At 45.2% G+C, this 22904-nt stretch overlaps 1 protein-coding gene across 8 annotated transcripts in view; it reads left to right on the forward strand.

Moving 5' to 3' along the window:
- The window catches only part of Kalrn (kalirin RhoGEF kinase), a 589603-nt gene that overhangs the window by 327937 nt on the left and 238762 nt on the right, over positions 1–22904 (forward strand). For all 8 annotated transcript variants that reach the window (XM_038346659.1, XM_038346661.2, XM_038346663.1 and 5 more), the window contains exons 14-16: positions 1513–1708; positions 9972–10138; positions 17718–17837. In XM_038346659.1, coding sequence (XP_038202587.1) covers positions 1513–1708; positions 9972–10138; positions 17718–17837 — 483 coding nt within the window. The remainder of the gene's footprint in view (positions 1–1512; positions 1709–9971; positions 10139–17717; positions 17838–22904) is intronic.

Below are 22904 nucleotides of genomic sequence, written 5' to 3' on the forward strand. Positions count from 1 at the left end.
TTACTTCTGTTTTGCTAGAAGGAAGATCTTACCCTTAGACAACAAATGGAATCCTATGGCCCAGACAAGCAGCCCCTTGCAAAGGGCTGCTTTGCGCTCCCAACCCAGTCTGCGTGTACCATAGCTTGCGATACAGCAGCACTGCTTTTGCTTGTAGCTGGCTTCTACTCCTGGTGTCCTCCGGATGCCTGGTCACTATAACCATGATGCCACCTGTCAGCTGGGATGCAACTGGTAATGGAAACCACTAAACTGGAGCTCCGAGACATGCGCTTAGACTGGGCCACGCTGCAAATGTGTGACCCAGAGAGATTTCCGTTCCCACTCCTCAGAAAAGATGGCCACACACACGCTTTCCTTCACTGGTTGTGGGTATGACACAACAAGACGTCATGGAGACTTTGATTCGTGGAATAATGTAGTCCAGTGCTTTGGAAGTCCTTCTGTATGGTTTACTGCAGAGACTGTGAAGAGGGTGGAGGACGAGGTCTTTGTCAGCAGAGAACTGAAAGCAGTTAGGTGCAGTCGCTTGAGTTAAGGTGTAGAGCATGAACGACTAGCCAACCCGCGTCAGGGCAGGGCTTTTATTTATTTCATGCTCAAGACTTCGTAGGCATCATTACTGCTTTCAGTAGATTATAATCTACTGGATTTTTCTAGAGCAGCGGCTCTCAGCCTTCCTAAAGCTGTAACCCTTAAATACAGTTCCTCATGTGGTGATCCTGAGCCATAAAATTATTCTCGTTGCTACTTTATGACTCTAATTTTGCTACTGGTATGAATCATAATGTAAATATCAGTGTTTTCTAATGGTCTTAGATGACCCCTGTGAAAGAGTCGCTCAATCCCCCCCCCCAAAAGGGGTTGTGACCCACAGTTTGAGAATGGAATGTTATGTATAGACTCTTGGTTTGGTCACACTTTTCAGCTCTCAGCCTTTGTAATGAAGAGAGAGCATCTAGCACAATGGGACACAGTAACCAGAAGGGAAACCCGGGCTTTGATATTCACTAGCCTTTTAACTGATGATGAGACCCTGAGCCATTCCCCAGGCTTCTCTAGCCCCCAGTTTTGGCTTCTGGAGTACACTAAGTACTTAGCTCTGCAGGTTTCTTTGACTATGAAATATTTTTATAATAACAGTTTACGATGAGTAAACTCTGTGCAGATGGGAGAACCCGACGGCTGTGTCCCTATCAAGGCAAACTTCAGCCATGCTACTCCATCTCTCTGAGTGAAGCAAGACCTGGAGACTGCCATACCGCCTGCCTCGCTGGGCTATTGTGAGGGTCACAATGATATGAATATGCCAAAACTTTATAAACCATAATTCAGTGCGCAAATGCTTGCAGCCATGCATTTGCTGTTGCTGTAGACATTGAGCCCTGGGGAAACCTTTGGGAAGTGGAAAGCCAGGGGTGGGTCAGTTGGTAAGGCTTTCAGCCAAGAGCTGCGACCTAGCAGCCTCTTGTGGGCCCAGCAAGCGCTGCCTGATGATGCCGCTTCTCCCAGGTGACGGCAGAGCTGGATGCCTGGAATGAGGACTTGCTCCGACAGATGAATGACTTCAACACCGAGGATCTGACCCTGGCAGAGCAGCGGCTACAGCGCCACACGGAGCGGAAGCTGGCCATGAACAACATGACCTTTGAGGTCATCCAGCAGGGCCAGGACTTGCACCAGTACATCATGGAGGTGCAGGCCTCAGGTGAGTGGCTTCTCGTTCCCTTGGCAGGAGTGACGATGGAAGCAAGGGTCTTCCAAATTTATACCTACAGAGACAAAGAGTATAAAAATTTTCCTCTGTTTTAAAGAGGAAACAGAGCCGTAAGAGCTGAAGTAACTTATGCAAGGCTGTCCAGCTCAGGCTGTGGGAAAGGTGAGACTAGAGCCAAAGTCTCTGGGTTCTCAGGAGAGCGTGGAAGAATCAGTGGTGGGAATTAGTGCAAGTTTTTTAAAAAGTGGTAGAAGAAGCAAACCAAGAGCAGTTTGAGATCCGTAGAGTTGTGCTGTGGTGGGCAGTGAGCTCCTGTGCCATGGGGAGAGGGCAGTGAGCTCCTATGCCACTCCAACACTGATGTAGAGGGGAGAAAGGGCAGTGAGCTCCTGTGCCACTCTGCCACTGATGTAGTGGGGAGGAAGGGCAGTGACCTCCTATGCCACTCCGCCACTGATCCCTTGGGGGGTGGTAGTGAGCTCCTATGCCACTCTGCCACTGATGCCTCTGTCCTGGCTCCTTCTGCTACCTCATAGGTGGTCCCCTGATCTCTGGCTGATACTTCCCCAAATCCTTGAGTTCTGTTGTTTTTAATGACTGATCTGTAGATGAGTTTAAGTCGTGCTGATAAAAGTTTATGGAAGATCGTGTAATTTTATCACTTCTTGGGAAATCATGACATTATTTAGGGCTTTTTCTGTTCAAGAAACGTTATTCAAGATGTGTGCAATAAACATGTGATTCCATTTTCTGGAACTAGAGTGAGGCAAAGTTTTTCGGGGAGATAGGGGGTCCAGAGCAAAGGAAAGCACTTGTCTTTTCTCGGAACCGTGCAATGCCGGCCTTCTGCCACCTCTCCAACCCACATGGCCTGTTGTCATGTTCCTTGCTATCCAGGCTGAAGCAGTTGGACTGAGGCTGTCACGTCTTTAAAACACAGTTGGGCTACACACCTCTGGTGGAGAACAGTACCGTGAGATAGTCAGAAAACACCTGAAAGTCCAACCAAACTTTACAATATTGTATTTACTTTAGCAGTCTGAAAAGCAAGCATTGTATGCTATTCCAATGAACATTACCTTGGACCAAAGCAGGGAGAGCCCAGTGAATTCTGTTCACTTTTGCCACCAAAATGAATTTCCATCTGTGTCACAACAGGATGCAGTTGTCTGTAAGACACAGCTCACTCTAAGTGTACAGCCCACAAAGAAGGGCTGTCCACTTGCAGTCTGCCTGGGAACTTCTCAGAATGGCAGTGCTCAGGCTCGCCTTCAGAGAGGTGTTTGTGAATGCAAGTCTGAGTCTCTGTGCTAACAGGATCTCCGGGTAGATGGGATGTCCGTTGACATTTGAAATGCAGGGAAAGGACGGCACAGTGGTTGGTGGTCCCTTTTCCGTGGTTGAGCATCTCCTCTGTGCTGAGGGTTGGTTTACCCCTACAGCTCCCTTTATGGCTCTCTACAGCTGGCCATCTAGCTGTGATGGAAGTCCAGAGATACACAGTAACTAGAAGAGAGGCTGGGCAGAGCAACCCAGATGCTTGTCCTTCATCTTTCTGCTTGGTTCCCCAAATGGACATGTGTACTGATGTGACCTTCAGCAAGCCAACTTCTATCCCCAGATCCAAATACCCCTGGTACCCGAAAGACTGCTGGGAGCTGGCAGTCTCTGAGGACTGCTTATGACTGGAGGTTGGCTGTGCTTGGCATCCATCTGAAGCAGGAGGGCTGTGTGGGTGACAGTACCCCCAGGCAGATGGGCTGCCCACCCCCACAATATCCTGTTCTAGATCAGAGCTTTGCTGAAGTTTGGTTAGCCTCCTCAGTCCTCTCCACTGAGACTGCCTGTTCCCCTCCGCCTACCATAGCTAGCTGTTCAGTCTGGCAGAGCCTGTGAGACATAAAGGGAAATAGATCCTTGGGTTTTAAGAAGGCTCATTGTCTGTCTTTGCCCCTCACTGCAGAGAAGCATCTGGGCCACTCTGAGCACACAACAAGTCAGGGTCACTCTGGACCTGGGCCGGGGGGCACGCAGGGGGAGTGGTGGATCCAGAGCGGGACTCAGCTAAGGAATGCAGGATTTCAGAGATAAAGGTCTGAGAATGAATTTTGAGTAAAGATAAAAATAAACAGTTGTACCAGAAAATAAGGACAATGGTCAAAATTAAGACTTTTCTCCCTTCCTGCTACATTAATGAAGGCTTATACCTGATTATTTTTAGTAGTTTATGGAACTAAAGAATTTGCATGTGGCCGGGTGGTGGTGGCACACGCCTTTAATCCCAGCACTCAGGAGGCAGAGGCAAGGGGATCTCTGTGAGTTCGAGGCCAGCCTGCTCTAAAAAGAAAAAAAAAAAAAGAATTTGTATGTGCTTATTTTCAGGTGTGATGGTCATAGCATTGAGTCAGGTTTTCCAGAGGCCTCCAGTATACCAACAGTACTACCTAACACAAAAGCCTTGGTATGAGTCAGCATCACCTTAGGAGTTGGGGAAACAGGAAAACTACTCGAGTCAGCTCCCACTCTTTCCTCACTGCAGCTCTGTCTGCTTGACCCTCAGGTTGGGTGGGGGTAGATTTTGCTGTTAGGAAAACATGCTCTCTGAATTCCAAGTCCAGCTCTGCCGCCTGACTGGACATTCTGTTCCTTCTTCGTTAGACCTCAGTCTCTCTGTTTAGTCTAGCATATGGACTTGGTTTACAAATCCCTTCCAGTTCCCATTTGCCATGGTTCAGCCTCCTGCCATACTGATTTCTACCCAGGTCCTGTATCCAGCCAACTGTGACATTTGACCTTAGTCCTAAAACAAAAACGTCGTGACTTACAGACTTGTTGCTTTTGTGGTTGAAAGTATCAAACTCTCCTTTCTCATCATGTTTTTAAGTTTGGAAAATTATTTGTGAGTTGGCTCAATGGTTAAAGTACTTGACACAGAAGCATGAGGACCTGGGTTTGGATCCCAGGGCACAGTGGCCCACTTTTGTGATCCTAACCCTGAAAGGAGCAGGGGAGGCAGAGAAGCAGGTGAGTTCCCATAGTTCACTTTTTAGCCAGTCGAGGCCATCAGTGAGCCCCAGGTTCGATGAAGAGAGCCTTCTCAAAAGATAGGAGGGAAAATGATAGAGGAAGACAATCAGTGTTAACATACAGCCTCCAAGCACACATGCACACACGGTACAGGTACACACATACATTACTGTATATACACACTTAAGCATATGCACACACACAAAAATATCCTTGGAGTCTGTGTCAGTAATGCCTTGAGTTGGCTGCTCCTACTGGGAATATCAGCTCAGCAGTTGAACATTCTGTTGGTGGTAGTGAGACTTGAACCTACGACCTCACACTTGCTAGGGAAGCATTCCACCTCTGTCTCTTTTAGTTTTAACTTTTTATTTGGGGACCAGTTTTTACTAAGTTGCACGGGCTGTCCTTTAACTCACTCTGTAGCCCAGGCAGATCTTACACCTGCTATTCTCTTGTCTCTAGCTCCTAAATCTCAGGGGTTACATGTCCGCACCACCAGGATCTAATGTAAATACATACTTAAACTGTACTTGTGGAGAGCCTCCTGGAGAATGCAGGCTAAGAACACAAATATGAGAGGAAGTACGGGGGTGAATGCCAGTCATTCTTCCCACCTGTGTGTCCCGGAACATGTCATCTGATCTCCCCCAAAGCCTCACCTTTCTCTGAGGAAAGGTGATATACAACATGCAGTCTTGGTAGGATGCGGTAAGGTCATACAAGAGCGTGGAAGTGGTCCAACAAGGCACCACGTATCCAGTGGCATGCTTGCATTCTAGTCTACGGAGCATCCTGTTGGGATCGCTTGGTTTCCAGTAGCTTCTTCAACGACGTGAGTGAGGTCTTTCCACACAGCAGCCTCTAGCACAGTGGTTATGCCTTATTCATAGCAAATGCTCAATGATGACATTTGCTAAATTAAACAAGAATGAACATTGGTGTGGGTGGGACAAATGAAGGCAAAAATAATAGACCACAAGTCATTTTCTCTGTGCCATAAATGGAAAGGAAATGCAAAGCCTGCTCTTTTTCAGAATGAAAGCTACTCTAGGTTTAGCGGGGATGGGAACTATTGGAGCTGAGAAGAAAGGAAAAGAACCTTAACAGAAGCCAGTGGTGCACAACAGATCCACACATTGAGAGTCACCTGGGGAACACTTTAAAATACCGGTGTCTGGGCTTCACCGCCTGGGAGTCATCCTTGACTGGTCCAGAGTGGGCTTAGACTGTCCTTAAACTTCTGTGCTGAGGTTGATAACGCTGATTTTAAAAAAAAAGTCTGACTGAAAAATGGCACAGAAAGATGAGTGGCTGGGGTGGAGGGAAGAGAAGATGTCTTCTAGCTGAGGCAAACACTGTTCTGTAAGAACAGAAACAGCTGAGAACTTTTTGGGTCTGGTGGTATAGCCAGGGATGCCCAACTCTGGCCCCTAGCAGAGTTGTCTCTTTTCTTGAGAAAATTAAAGTGATGGCGGAGGCCAGGATTGTCACTTGGTGGCAGAACACTTGCCTCCTGTGCACAGTCCTGGGTCCAGTGTTAGCTTCCCCAAAACAATGGTAAGATAATACCATGACCTACAGAGAGCCACTTGTGATTAGCTGTGACCTGGAGCATGAACGCAGAGTGCTCTCAACTGGGTGTAAAATGAAATATCTGCTTCTTGGGCTATGGCTGCTGTCATCCTGTCTAGTGGTTATGAACCCTGATTGTTGTTAGCCTTTCCTCGGGGCCTTTATGAATATCTAATGGACAAGTTCCAGCCAGCCAGAGATTCTAGGCCTGTGGTGTTCACAGGACATGGTGGTTTTCAAGGGCTCTCCAGGTGAACCCAGTGTGAACCATGGTGAAAGCATTAATCTAGTAACATTCAAAACACCATAGTGTATAACAATATACATTGAGCAAGTACATGAATGCCCATCATTAGATTTTGTATGTATAAACTACTTAGCAGCCCCCTTAGGAATCAGCACTATATTCTCATAAAAGTCCCTCAAGTAAAAAGGTCACAGTGGAAAACGAGTATTTGGAGCTGACAGAACTGCCAGACACCATATATAGTGTACCTCGTTCTTGTAGCAGTCTTTAGTTATGATTCCCATTGCACAGATGAGGAAACCAAGGCTTGGGACAGGGTACAGAGCCAGACGGTTACCATTAAAAAGTTTCATAGCATAGCTTCAAACTTAAGTCTGACACTACTCAGAGCTCTCCACATGCTACACAAACCCACTTCGTCCCTAAAGAGGCCTGCTCGCTCACTGGCCAGAGCTGGGCATGAGTAATATGAGCCAAGCACATGGGCAGAAGAGGCAATGATGAGCAGAACAAACTTGGCCCTGGCATCAGAGAGCCTACATTCCAGTCACGAGATGAGCACGGTCTAAGAAGTCACCTTTGAGGGGCCATCGGTCCGGGTCCCTGTAGGGGGACATTGAAAAGAAATCTTAAAAAAGAAAAATAAAATTAAAGACAAATATATCCACTCCTCGATGACCAAAGTGAATAAATAACTCTTGTCTTTCTGCATGATTGCTGAGCCCCTAAGCAGGACAGCTAGGTCTGTCATCAAATTGAGGGCAGTGTTGCTACCCAGGGAATGTCTGGATACTTTCCAGTCACCAACTGGCTTTAGCTGGACTCACACCAGCGTGAGCAGAGGAAGGAAGAGTGTGGAATGGGCTCCTATGGGTGTGGCGAGAATAAGCCCTTATGTTCCTCCCTTTGCTCCTGTAACGGAGGATGTGGAGGTGTAGCCGGCATTCCCTTACCCCTTGCATTCCCTGCGTTCATCACATAAGACAGCAACACACAAGCAGAATTGCACAGCTTGGGTCTTGGGGTACTGGTTCTCAGTGACATGCTGAGCAAGCATCCCTGCTGAGTTTCTAACTTTGAGCAGTCATTCACATGTGATGAGAGAGACAGGGTTCAGCCTCCCAAAGAAAGAGGAAGCCCAGTATACTGAAGACTAGAGATGCAATGGAGCGAAGATGAGCTGGAACAGAGCCAGACTGTAACTTCAGGGAAGCAGAGATGGAGCTGAAATTGCATTTGCAGAAAGTCAGCGTGGGGTCGGAGGTCATCCCCGCCCCACCGCTGAGGCACGAGGAGTAGAAATCGCTCTGATTCTTCTTTCTATTTCATCCCAGGAGATGTTCTACCTGCCGCACCCCTCTGGTAACTGAAAATAGCAACCAGAGGGGGTTGGCTGCCAAAAGAACAAGCCGTTCTTTTCCGTCTCCCACAGATATTTCAGGAGCGGGGACTTGGAATTATGAAACTCACAGAAAAAAATAAACATGAAGAGATACTGAAATTATTATCATGTAACACCAGAAAATATTTTTTCCCACTCTCCCATATTGTCCTTATATAAAACACTATTTTTGCCTCCAGAAACGAATTTTCCCCCATGTGGGCAGACGCGCCTTGTGCTTCCCAGATGCAGATGCAGGCGTGTGGGTGGCAGGGATGGGTTTCTGATGGTATGCCAGGGTAATGGAGGCATCTCCCAGAGATGATTGATGTTGTAGGTGGCCATATGTTGAGTTTGGTGTGCTCCTTTGGGAGCTTAGCTGCTGGGATTTTAATATGAACCCCATTATTGGTTGGGTCCCTAGTCTTCTGTATCTCACACATGATGTAAGTAAGCATCAAGACCACAACTGCTTTGGGTCAGAGACTACAAGATGAAAAACCAGAGAAAAGATGTGGGCTGAACTCTGAGGCTACTTGGCCAGGTAGAGTCAAGGATCAGAACTGATGGGCAGTCCTGAGTTAGAATTACCCTGGGGCTAAGAACCAGGGCCAGGCCAAACCCTCCAATAAGTAGACAATCAATCATGAGCAGCATGGGTCACAGTTTGCATCCTGGACAGGAGCCAAGACACGTGCGTGTAAGAACACTGGAAGTTGTAAGTCCGAGGTTAGAGACCGGAACTGGCAAACCCATGGAAATCAAGGGGTCAGGTTTATACTTGTGTAAACATTGTTCTACATTGGCGGTGTGTGACAAGTACACCATAGCCACATGTGTAGGTGACAGACACCTAATGTGCATTGTCTCATCTAGTCGTGCAGTGTATGTAGGAGGTGGGTAGCTGTGGAAAATCCCAGCTTCTGAGACTTACGGTGACGTGCTCAAGACCAGGATTCTAACTCAGGACTGGGTCTAGAGCGAGTACACATTCTCTGTGGATTTTGCAAGCTAAAAAAAAAGTCAAAAACAAAACAAAAGCCACTAAAATTCTAGCCACCAGTAAGGGAAAGAAATGACTTTATCAGTTAACCCTACTGAAGCAGAAATCCATTTGAGGCAGGCTGCCTTGGACCCTGCCGGTGATAGGTAAATAGAACATTGGATGGACAGAGAACAAAGCAAGCAAGCCTGTGCTAAAGTGTCAGGAGAGGAATACAGAAAGGGCAAGGTGGGAAGGTGACCAGGAAAGAGCTGTACCTTTGGCTGGCGGGTACTGAGTGGCATGCCCATTACAGGCTGGCTGGTTGTCTAGGTGCTACGTTCATAAACCCTGGAAACACATATCAGCAAGTGACTGGCCTTGGAACTGCTTTGAGTCAGTAGACTGATGAGCAAGCTCCATGTGTGGGCAAAATTTAAAGGTGGCAGATTTTCTGAATGAATAATGTTCAGTGTCCCTGTGTTATTGTTGGGTATATTTATTGTGTCTATTTGGAAGGTAGCATTGATTTCTTAGGACACCTAAGTAGTTACTTTCATTTAACCATAAATGATATCTAAGCAGTTAAAATAGAATATGCCCTTGGCAGGAGTTCCTGAGACAGGGTCCTCTGGATTGGGCTTTATCATTTCCGAGATGGTTCAGAAGTTTGCTTAAGGGTCTGGGTGTTGCTAAGTCTTCACACAGGTGCCGCCAGGCACTGTCTTGCCTAGGATGGGCTTTCTGAGTTGCAGCACCCTCTCTCACATTTATGAAAACGAACTGGTCTTGTTGTTATTGAAAATCGCTTCCTGGACAAAAGATTCATTCATTCTAAAGAGCCAGCGTGTTCCTAGCATCCTAAGCAAGGACTAATTGCAGGATCTGTCCAGCTGCACCGAGAGCTCTGTAGAGGTTGGGAGAGGGCCAGTAATGGCCGCTCCCAAAGTCCAGCTTTCTTACATAATTAAGGCAATGTTGTCGTTACCATGCAGCCTGGTTTTTAAATACTTGCATTTTTTTGTTTGTTTTTGAAAACCAGGAATCGAGTTAATCTGCGAAAAGGACATTGACCTGGCAGCTCAGGTGCAGGAACTGCTGGAGTTTCTCCACGAGAAGCAGCATGAACTGGAGCTCAATGCGGAGCAGACTCACAAGCGGCTGGAACAGTGTCTCCAGCTGCGGCACCTTCAGGCCGAGGTCAAACAGGTGAGTCAGCCTGGCACCTGCCCTCTTGAAAGGAGGCGCACAGAACCACAGGTATGCCTGCTGAGCAACCCAGCCTTCGAAAAGAAGCTGGGATGTGAACTAGTTGGATTAATTTCTGCAGGCTTGACTGTTGTCACCAAAGGCCCAGTGGGACAATGGCTCAAACTTTAAATGCATTGTTCCTATCTCATCCTATAATCTAGGAACACTGCAGAGGATTATTGGTATTCTTTACTGAATCTATTCTCTCCTTTTCCATGCTTGATTCTGTCACATATTCAACGAGAAATAAAAATTCCTTCTCAGTAAACATACTCCACTGTTGAGCCAGGTTGATCTCCTTGGGGCATCTCTGTGCCTGGCCCAGCTCCTGACACAGAGTTGGTGAGTAATGACCAAGTGGTAACAATTATCACACAGAATTTCCAAGATGTTCTTAAAATAACACTTTTAGGAGCTGGAAATATTGGGTAAAATGCTTGTTCACAAACATAGGCAACTGAGTTTGGATCTCCAGACCCCACAAACAAGGCAGCCATAGCAGAGTGAATCCACAGAGCAAGGATGGGGCAGGGGCAATAGAGATGGGCAAATCCTTAGAACTCACTGACCCACCAGTCCAGCTGAGCTGGTGAGTTCCCAGTAGAGTAAGAGATCCTATCTCAGGAAGCAGTGTGGGGGCTGAAGAGATGGTTCAGTAGTTAGGAGCACTTGTTGCTCTTGAAGAGAACCCATGCTCAGCTCCCAGCATCTACATGGAAAGTGGAGAGAAACTGAGAAAGATACAAAACATCAGGCTCACACATATGTTTACATACACACACACCCTCACAGCCACGATCACACATACACACATGTGTGAATACATACATATATATCATACAAGAATATTTTCTTGCCATTAAGAAGTTAATGTTAAGGGCAGGGGGCTCTTATCTGCACAAGGTTTCATACCGAGCATTTTACCTGAGGACATTGCTAAGACCTCCAGAGATGTCTACACCGTGACACAGTTGTAAATGTTGCTATCGTAAGCAGACTAAACAGCAGTTATTGTAAACGGTGGACAGAGGCTTCTCTTGGACAAAATGAGGTTGAAGAAATGAAAATATTAGGAGTTCTACTTCTGTGGGCCCTTTCTGTGTCCAGCAATCTTCCCAGCTTCTCCCTGAGGCAGACACTATTTCTGTTCCTCAGATGAGGCATGAAAGCCTAGAGGGTTCCCCCAGACAATGGTCCCAACAAGGAAAGAGCACACCACCACCCTCTAGGGATCTAGGAATGCCTTTCTGCAGAGCAGACGCCACCTTACTTCAGTGACTATTACTGTCTGCTCTGCCCTCTCCTAAGGGACCCACTGTCCTGCTTCTTGGGACCAAGCTCCTCCTCCAGAATTATTCTAGATGGAGAAGCGTCTTCTACGCTTCAACATTTTTTTCTTCTATGCAGTGGTGACTGGAGCTTGGATTGAAATCAGCTGAGTTGGCACAAACATGTCGTCTCATCTGACTATCGCTCGGTTGCTTACATTTAGGTTGGCCCTGGCTGATGCTTGTGCCACACTTGTTACAAGGCTGTCACGTTGGGGAAAATGATCTCCACTCCCCCTCTCTTCCCGTCAACACTCAGCAGGAGCTTACACACGTGTGCACTAAGGACCTAGGAGTCACACCCCTGTCTTGGTCACTGAGCCATCCAGACTTTCTCACCCTAGCCACACCAGGGCCCCACCTGTTATTCATAGGGAGAACAGTAACATGCATATGCATTTTAACACTCTCAACAGTCATGGTAGACGCATTATTTTCATATGGAAGAAAAAGAAAGATCCAGCTTTTTGAGAACGAGCCCTTGCCAGAAAGTATTGTCTACAAGTGAGAAACCTGAGGTATTGGAGGATAAAAGCACAGCAGGGGCCTTTGGGGAGGTTAGCTAGAACTTGCACCCCCAAAATCCAAGGTTTTCCACCACAGAGCCCCACCATCACCCTGCACATGCAGAAGCTGTAGAAGGAGCCAGTGGGCTTCCGTGGCCTCACCATGTCTAAGAAGATGGTCAGGGGTAGCCTGGGCTCAGGGGTAGCCTAGGTTTCACAGAGAGTGGCTCTGCTTGAGGTCATCAGGGCAGCAGCATGTCAGAGTCTACCCATGTTCCCATACCTGGTCATTTTCATGAGCAGCAGCTGTCAGGAAGGAACTTTCAAACCAAGTGGAGAGCAGAGCATTCCTGTTGGACTTTGAAGAAAACCTGAAAGTTTTGGTTTTGGTTTTTGTTTTATATATTGTTCCAGGATCAATGGACTGATATCTGTATGCATTCCCATTCATAATCTCATGAATGAGAGGACAGATGCAGGTATCTCTCAGACATATGGCATGGATGACCCATATGGGGAAATCATAGTTCAAATCTGCATGGTGAATGTTCTTGAGAGGCAGAGGCAAGTAGATCTCTGAGTTCAAGGCCAGTCTAGTCTACAGAAAGAGAGTTCCAGGACAGCCAGGGCTACACAGAGAAACCCTCCTCAAAAACAAAAACAAACAAATAAGCAAAAGAGAATGAACATCCATCTGACTCTCAAGAAACCCACAGCGGCCTTCCCTAAGGACGGCAGTCCTTGACAGCACCAGGGCACTGCCGCTTGGTTAAGCCGCCGCTCATCAGGTTTGTCTCCCTGTCAGTCTGGGCTCTTTCCTCAAGGATCCATCTGGTCCAGTTTCAGAGGGAGCATTTGCGTCTGATGGAAATTGGTGGAGCAGGAAATACTGATTTCTAAGCTGTTGACACTTGGAAAAGGGAGCTAATTTAGATGTCAGTATTGATCAGTGAAGCTAAGTTCAGGCTGAAGAGGAGGAGAAGGAGGAGGAGGAGAGGAGGAGGGGGGGAGAGGGAGGGAGGGAGGAAGGGAGGGAGAGAGAGAGAGTAGACTAAAGTGCTATTAATGAGGCCAAAAATAGGAGGGAACAATAGTGTATTATAGATATAGCTCTGTTGTCAGAGCTAATACATTAAAGGTTAGATTTGACTGTATGTGGCCATCATAATCTTCAGTGTAGTTACCTGGAAATTATACTAAGGTGAAGCTTTGAAGAATGAAGAATTCATAGACATTAGACTGAAATTTATCTTCAATTAATCCACACAAATGCAGTTGATAACGCCACCGATCTCTTCCTTAGTGAGTACATGTATCTATGATAGGCAGTATGCACTGCTCTGAAGAAAGGCAGACCTTCCAGGGAAACAGCTGCGCTGATTACAGCACATGAGCCACGTTCCCAGGCCACCCACATGCCCCTCAGATTACTCTCCAGACCCCACGGAATTCTCCTGTCTCTTCCAGCAAAATTACTACTTGTGGTAAAGATGACCTCACATGCATCAGATAAATTCATGATGTTTGGGGAGGTAGATGACCTAATGGTATGAAATAGAATGCATTTCCATATGTATTTCTGCACAGTGCTGTATTTAACATGAAATGAGCTAAAATGCTTTTGTAAAATATTGGATTGCTCCTTCGGGCCAAAATCTGGCCAGAATTTGTTTATGATCAGGGTAGACACTCAAAACAAAGGAAAAAACATTAGCTTGCCCTTATACTGCTGTGATGAGCACCGTGTTCAGTTGTGATGACTTTGTATCAGGGTTCGTAAGGAGCTAGGGGCAGCGCCAAGTGAGAGGAACAAAAGGACATTGTTTCCAAACGGAGATAATTAAGAAGACATAAGGAATATGGACACAGCCTATAAAACCATAAATGATGAATACATACAACCTCATGAACTTTCAGAACTAAGGAATTCTGAAGGTAGACATCTAAGGAGACAAGAATTTATTATGTGGTTGGAGTTGCAGAACTAACTGTACCTCAAGAGAGGTCATCTACAGCAACAATCCAGTTGGTCGCCTTGAGAACAGCTTTCTGGTAGGTACAAGCTGGAGAACGGTCGTCTGTTGGCCATTTCACCTACCTGCAAGAGAACCAGCCTGGGATGCCCAGCTCAGGGCATCCTCACTTGCAGATTGCCATTGTCTTCTCCTGGTTTTGACTTATCTGAGCCCCCTTTGACCTGGGGAAATAATAGGTCTGTATTTTTAGCTCTCTCACAAAGCAAAGAAAGACTGAATTCTTGGCCTACCCCTTCCGTTCCCAAACAGAAGTTTTCTTCCCAGTGTCTGGTGTCTACACACTCAGTTTCTTTCTGAAACCCTATGGTTGCAGGGATGATCTTTGGGTTTTAAAGAAGTGTGAAGTGTTGGAGCAGGAAATACACAAAGATATCTATGGCCATTAAAGTCTCAGATACTTTATCCTTGCCATGATAAAATATCCTGGCAAGAGCTACTTGCAAGAGGAAGGGTTTCTCCTGGTCTACAGTTCTAGGAAGATGCAGTCTGTCATGGTGGGGAGGACTTGCCAGCAGGCAGAAAAGGCTTGCTGTCAGAAGCATCAGCACTCAGGAAACTTAAAGTGAACAAAACGTGGGTCACCCACTCCATAAGCCACCTCCTCCCGAACGCTGTGGCAGGAACCATCTTGGAACTAAGTCGTTCACACTCACAAGCCTGTGGAAGACATTTTACATCCACAGCACTAGCCCAGTAAGTAAATTGTTACTGTAGCTGATCAGTGTGAAATCTTACTATTATGGTTTGAAAAAAAATGCTTTTACATTATGGGTTTTATTTTTAGCCTAGCCTTTTTGTTCAGTGAAGGAAAACGTACACATTTTACAGGTGAGAACACTGACCTTTGATTAAATGATGTCTCCAAAATCTCCGCTGCACACTAATAGAACCAATATTTTCTCATTTTAGTTACAATATTTCTGCTACCACCTAGTGCACACTTGGATGCTCAAGGGATAATAACTAACAAATTTAACAAGCCAGGAGGATAGGAAGAGCCTCATAATAAAAAAGCTATACCAACAGTGATCTGAGCCAGGTGCAGTGGTGCACACCTTTAATCCCAGCCCTCGGGAGGTAGAGGCAGGTGGATCTCTGTGAGTTCAAGGCCCACCTGGTCTACAGAGTGAGTTTCAGGACAGCCACAACTACAACAGAGAAACCCTGTCTCAAAAAGACAAAAATCAAAACAACAGTGATCTGAGTACAAAGAATAATAATACTAACCCAAGAAACTGATCTGACATCAAAATGGTGCCAACAAGTTCATTTAAATAATTGAATACAGTTAGATGACCCTTCTTTCTTTTTGGGAGAATTATAACTGAAGAATCATAGTACTACCCATATTTGCTTCAAACTGCAAATTAAAACTAGCACCAACACAATCAAATGTCATCAGGCTTAACATTTCCTGGTATGTTGCATCAGCTCTGGGCTGCCAAAAGGAAAGAGAGGGTTATCTAGACACAGATAACACAGATAACTAGACCGCTGGGATTCAGGGAAGTTAAATGACTTTGCCAAGGAAGGTACACAGTCAGGCTTTCTGACCTCAGGAAGAAAACAGAAGCGTGCTGCTTCTGTTCATTGTGCCAGCTCCGCTTCCAGAACTGACTCGGTGCTTAGTGTCAACGGGATTAAAGTCATGACTATAAACTTCTGTGCATTTTCCCAAAGTCAGATCTTTAGGACTCTAAAGTTCTAGAATGCCTTTATAAAGAGCATTTTGGCATTACAGGTGAGCAAGAATATGTTACAGTTTACTGAAGAACTCAAATCATGGTGTTACTCAGTGGGAATACTGGTAAATGAGTATTCCCACCACCATAGTTACAACTGACATGGCTAGAACTCAAGGAAAATATTCTCTCAAGACTCATGAGGATTAGACTGACCTTGACTTGTGGTGCCCTTGACTTGTGGTGCCCTTGACTTGTGGTGCCCTTGACTTGTGGTGCCCTTGACTTGTGGTGCTCTTGCAGAAGGTATTTTGATGACACCCACAAACGAGTCTCCTAAGCAAGCAGAAAGCAGTGAAACATGGTAGAGGGGCATCGTTCAAAATACACAGTACGGGCTTCATTTTCCAAAGAGACAAAGAACTTGGCCATGCAGTCTGTGAATGCATGTACCCAGATTAATAGGCAGCTTTGGAAAGTCATTAGCACCTCTAGCCAGCCAGCCACAGTCCACCGGGGACAACAGGGATTTTACACATGCACGCCGAACGGTTATTTCCTGCAGCTCATTACAGATTGGCATCTCATCCACAATCTGCCGGATTGGCCATGAGGTAACAATTGTGTCCAAATCACCCAGCTCCAGCAGGATTTGTCTCTCGTGTTGTCTATGCACAAAAGGCATCACTCATTTTCTGCTTGGGAATGAACTTTGCAAGATGCCTATGAGAGTTACGGGGCAGGAGGCCAGGCTTAGCCTTTTCCAGTTGTTCAGCAAGAAAGTGAAGGGAAGTAAAGAGCTTAAGAACAAAACTGGAATCGGTTGCAGTGTCTTCCCCTTTACAAGGAATGACACATGGATGCTATTCACCGATTTTAAAATTGCAGAACTTTTTTTTCCTCACAGAGCAAGTTTCTCTAGAAAGGAAGATGCTTGGCACTGCTCTAGTGACCACACACCAGGCAGCCCTAGAGCCTACGTCTTCCCTTTGGATTGGTTATTTGTGCTTATCCTGATCATCACAATGTTTCTAGGCCCTCCTGGTACTCCCCACTTCAGGTGTCTTCCCCACCACCACACTCTGTACTTATTAGGAAACCTAAAAGTTGTATTCAGACCACTGGGTGATTTAATTTGGTTATACTTTGCTTTCCCTTTGAAAATTATCTGTTGTGTGAGTTTTTCTCGCTTTCTCTTTCCTTCCTTGGAGCTGTTGGCTCCCTCAAGCTTGCATGCTCTTGTTATGTAAGGCGGAGGCAGTAAGGATCTGCTGCTCACATGTGACTTGGGTAATCTTCATTACTTTCAAAACATTGCTAGGCAGCAGCTATTATGTGAACTGTGTGAGGTTAGAATTTGATTAGAAGATTGCTCTAGACTTTGGGGAGTTCACATTTTTAAGAGGGAGGTAAGTATAGGTTGAAATAACCGAAAAGTCATCCTGTGGAAGCCACATTAAAGTGATACAAGGTGGCACAGTCATACTGGAGGAAGGAAAGATTTTTTTTAGCAAGAGGGTGAGGACAAATTCAAGAAGTTGTTATTTGAACTGGACCCTTTGAAAACAGGGAAAGAAAGATTTGGGGAAGGAAAAAGAATATGATCAAAATAATATTGTATTTATTTCAATAAATAAAAACAAAAAAAAGATGCCAACCATTGGAATTTATTTATATCATTCTCTGCTCTAGAAAGAACTTTAGACATGCATAAAATACAGTCAGATGAAACTATGTTAATCTGGTGGGGACACCGGGACAACAGGGTGATGCAGGGAGGAAGTGACATGTGGAGCTGAGAATAAAGCTGGCACATAAAGCACATGGCTTATGACAGCAGACACTGGGAAGACCTGGACGATAAGCATTCCGGATCCTTTCTGTCCTCTCTTTAGCAGAGAATAGAAGGCAGCCCTTTGGGAAGGCATCAGCTCTGGAGAAACTGCAGAGGGCCATTCACCTGTGTGCTTCTCCACACTCCCTAGGTTCTGGGATGGATCCGCAATGGAGAGTCAATGCTCAATGCCAGCCTGGTCAATGCCAGCTCTTTGTCAGAGGCGGAGCAGCTGCAGCGGGAGCATGAACAGTTCCAACTAGCCATCGAGGTAACACCCAGATCTGAATGCATTGTCTTCTGTTCCCCTTTTTGACTCTGGGCCTAGGTGGGATGGCTGTCTGAGATGCCACCATTCCCTCAGGTGGAGGCATAGTGCAGGTGCCTCCTTCACACTCAGGTATGCAGAGTGCAGGGGTCTTTCTGCCCCGAGGTATCAGGAGAATCTTTGCTGCTCATGGTGCCTAAGGCCCTGGTGCAGTGAGATTTTTACCTGTTACAAACTAGGCATCAGGTAAAAAATGCAAACATAAAGGCTTCCAATTGAAGACAGTCAGAAGTAAGAATAGGCAGGTATGCAAGGCAATAGTAAGGTGGAATAAGACTTTTAAACACCTGGATTCTAGGTTAGAATTTGGCTCTTAACAGGGACCACAGCAGACTGTACCATAGAGTTTGCGTGGTGCAAGTGTCTGGTCAGTAATGCCAGCAGAAGCCACATTTGAAGAACAAACTGCAACTCGAAATTTACCAACTGGGGCTTCTTAAAATGTAAAAGAAAATTCCACTGAGGATAAAGTAATGTTGCCTTGCTTTAAATATACCTTCAATTATCTTCCTACTAGCACCTTCTCCTCCCAGAGTGGTAACTGAGAAAGAATAAAAATGGGGCATGGAACTATATTAAAAACAAAATAAGTTCAGCACCACTGGGGAAAGAGACGAATAAAAATCTCAGCTACTTGTTGCATGTGGTTCAGTGTAGAGCTTTGCCTGCTTCTGAGTGTGTGGAAACTAGGAAGGGGCTATTTTCCTTTAAAATTACCACCAGCAAAACTTTTTACATAATGATGGCAGAAAAATAATGAATTTTAACTATCTGTACTCACAAATGCCTTTCAATGTAACAATCCAACTGATTGCTAGCCCTTTATAAACTAATAGTAATTGAATTCAGCCATTTAATTTTCCAGACGTCATCTTATGTGCATATAAACATGGTATTAAGATGAATGACTTGTTTCCATTAGATACTTGGTATCTTCTTAGGAACTGTTGTTAGCCTGTAAGTGCTATCCGGGATTTGAGATTGAAAAACAAACAGTATGTTGGACCTAAGAGCATAAGCAAATCACTTGCTACAGGAGAGTTACCCAGAAGCAAGGCGTTGTTTTGTTTTTTTTTTTTTAATCTCTGTTACAGTTTACTGGCATTCCCAAAATCAATAGTGGTGGAGCTCCTCAGGAGAGACCTAGATTGGGGTTATGATCAGGTACTTAATGTCCAAGTGTTTATAGCAGTGGTTCCCAAACTGTGGGTTAAAACCCCATTGGGGCTCAAAAGACCCTTCACAGGGGTTGTATATCGGATCTCTACATTATAATTCATAACGGTAGCAAAATTACAGTTATGAAGTAGCTACAAAATAATTGTATAGGGGTCACCACGGCATGAGGAACTGTGGTGAAGGATCACAGCATTAAGAAGGTTGAGAACCACTGGTCCTCAGGTTTGGGCAGCCGTGAGTGTTAGGCAACAGACTAGGAGCATGACAGAGAGCTGTGGGGGATTGCAACAGAGATGAGTCTTGGTCTTCTTCCTCCTTGGATAAGAATATTTGGATTGGGTGATTACATTCCCAGTCTCTTACTCAAATATCTGACAAACTGGGCCAAGTGTCACAGCACACTAGAGTATCTCAGTGAGCCATGAGAAAGAGTGGGTAAATGTTTCCACAGTGTACTGAAATACTAAACTCTGTATGGCTGAGCATGCAGTACCTGTTCATTTAGGAAGATGCTGCATTGTTACATAATAGAGCCTGACTGAGTATACATGTCTGCTAGCCACTCCTAGGGTTTTGTGGGATTGATGCTAGGGTTGGTGTCTGTGAACTAAAGGATAGCAGAGCAGGTAGAATTATTAGAACATCTTGGTAATGGAAGGTCATCAGGTTGTGGTATAGCTAGATAAACAAGGATCACAACCAGAATTGTTCATATGCTCCTTCTCCAGACAGCCTACGGTCCTCTGTAAACTAAGTTTAGACTGGGCTCTGCATCCGGATAAAAATAATGCCAGAGAGGATGTAAGCAATGTTTTTTGAGACAAAGGCTCCCTATGTGGGCCAGGCTGACCTTGAACTCACTATGTAGCCCAAGCAGAACTCAAACTCATGGCTGTCCTAATGTTCAACCTCCCAAGTGATGGGACTACAGGCATGTACAACTACACCTGGCCAGATACAAGCCACTTTAAAGGGAGTGTAAGTAGCCTAGTGTGGCTTTCTCTGTGTGCCAGTGTTACTGCAGGCCTTTGTGCTGATTGCTGGAAGGTGGGGCAGGAGTATAATTTGCCTTCTTAGAACGAAAGAGAGAGAGAGACAGAGAGAGAGAGAGAGAGAGACAGAGAGACAGAGAGACAGAGACAGAGAGACAGAGAGAGAGAGAGAGAGAGAGAGAGAGAGAGAGAGAGAGAGAGAGAGAGAGAGAGAGAGAAAAGAAAGGAAAGAAAGCTCGCTCAAGAGTTCCATAAGGAAAATAAAAGTTATTGGTGAGATAGTGACGTAATTTGTTATATAAGCTTAGACTTTCTAAGAGTAAAGAGGGTGCCAATTGTAGTGGTCACTCCTATAATTGCAGTACTCCTGGAGGCAGAGGCAGGAGGGTTGCAGAGCTAGCCTGGGCTACATAGAAAGCCCCTATCTCAAACAAAACAAAGGGGAAGTGAAACAGAAGGTCGCTGATTATTAAGCTAGAAAAGTGGTCGTACGATGGAGCAGTGCTCACCAAGACAGGTTAATGCTGAGCCTAGCCTTGGTGCTTTCCCTTTAAAGGTCAGAATTTGTTCCTTATACAGCCTTGTTTTGGGGGGAAATGTCCCCAGAACATTCCGAATAGAGAACCAAACAGTGTCTCAAAGCAGTGTCGCTTATTAGCAAACAGGATCCTTATTTGTTAGCACCTGGATGCATTGACGTGTCTTCAAGAGCCGTGGCCTTCCTAGAGAGAAGCTCAGTTTTAAAATCCATTTTTATCTGAACTCCTCCTGTGCATTTAAGCATAAATATTATACCAGAAAAGTGGTTGAGAATGGATAATAAATTCAATTGATTTAGTTCAATTTTCTTGCACTTACGCCTACTAAATATTAATGTCCTTGATAATCCACATCTTAAAACTGTAACACTCAATAGGATTAGATGGATAAGGAGTAATAGTAAATGCAAAATAATAACTTAAGCTCAACAAAGCAAAGATTATGCCACACGGGTAAGAATTTATCATTTAGGAAATTAAAGAGGAAGGCGGACTCAGAACTGTTACAGAATAATGAGCTTTGGAGTAAAAGGCAGAGTTTATCACGTGACACAAATTATAGAAAAGTCAAGATTACTCCGAACTCTCTGAGGGAAAAACATTAAAACAAGTTTATGATGACAATTATGTGCTGGTTTTACACCGTTAAGGGCAGTAGAGATAATTGTCATTATCACTGCCGTTCATCTGGAGAACCTTCCATCAAATGGAAGATGCTGTGGACTTCATTCTAATCCTAGAGAACAAGTAACTTGCTGTAAAAGAATCTAAATTTGGGAATAGGTCAAACCTGAGTCTGGTTTTATCGTTTGTTTTGTTGTAGGTTTTGAGGCAAGTCATTTATCCTGTGTGTCTTAATCGCTGAGATGGAAAGAAAATCCACCTCATAGAAGGGCTGTATGAACCAGGAAAGTCAATGCATAATCACAGGCCCAGCACAGAACACACACACCCTTAGAGAAGTGACAGCCATTTGAATGACCCCTCCCACCGTACACACACACACACACACACACACACAAAATTACGCACACACACACTGTGACAGTTTTACCTTCTAAACAACTGGAACCCTCCAGAAGTTCACTAAATGAAAAGAGAGTTCAGAGATGGGAGATGTTCCCTGGGTTTCAAGCCATCTGATAAAGCTCATTGAAGAAGGGCATATTTGAGATGAGTTTCAAAGGACAAGTGGGATTACAGGGGCTTGGGGACATTTATCAAGGACAAGAAGAAGGAAGAGCAAGGCAGGAAGGTTTGTGGCTTGCTTTCGGAGGGTTTTGGGGGCTGTACTTAGTATTGTGAAGCAATTACAGACCATGTCATGGAGGGCTATTATGACAGCCAGATTGGACCTAGTTATGAAGCAGTAAGGGACCCATTGAAGACTTTTGAACTGAAATTAAGGGGTGGTACTGTTAAAAATGAAAGCTTTAGGGATGAAAAGAGTAAGCCACTATAATACAAGCACTTCATATTCCCTCAAATTAAATAAAACTGCCAAAAATGTCCACGATGAACTGGGGATGTGGCTCAGTGGTAGAATGTGCATTTGGCATGTTCAGGACCCCAAGAAAAATCCTAGCATCACACATGAAAAGGAAAAGAAAAATGAAACATAAGAAATGGGTTTATGCATTTATAACTGGAAGGCAAGAAAATAGCCATCTCTTTCCATAAAAATGCATATATGAAGTTATGAGGGCTGGGCTGGGTTGGAGGATCAGGGAGCAGCAGTCAGGGATGAGGTCAAGATTATAGTTCTAGGCAGCAAGGAAAATGAGTAGGACTAGACCACCAGCATAAGTGGCCAGTAACTTTGGGGAACTGTTTTAAAGAGATGCATTTGGCTTCTCTCAAGGGTTGGGCATCTACCCTGTAGCAGATGGAGATACCACCTCAGAAGGGTGAGAGGTGGGCTTCCTCACAGGAGAAGACAATTCCAGAGGAAGATTCGACAGCACAAAGAGGGCTTTCTAGGACTCACCCTCAGAGAGGAACTAACTGAAGCCAAGGGGGTTGGTTAAGGGCTCTGGAGACGTGAACAGTCAGTGAGGGATGACCTAGTACCAGGAAGGCAAAGACAGCCAGGGACTGGTAGCGATCGTCCCGCCCTTTAGTCTACTTTCTCCAGCTTAGTTTAGCAGTGAGTAGCCCAGCACCAACATAGTATCAGGACTGGAGCTCTCGTCAGGAGGAAGGCAAAGGTACAAGGCCTGAGATGCTGGCAGAGACTCACGAGCAGAGGTGCTGCAGGTTTGGAGGGTGGGGAGCACAAGGAAGCTTTATAGACTGGGCAG

Source organism: Arvicola amphibius, chromosome 10 (genome assembly GCF_903992535.2).
Source record: "Arvicola amphibius chromosome 10, mArvAmp1.2, whole genome shotgun sequence".
NCBI lineage: Eukaryota > Metazoa > Chordata > Mammalia > Rodentia > Cricetidae > Arvicola > Arvicola amphibius.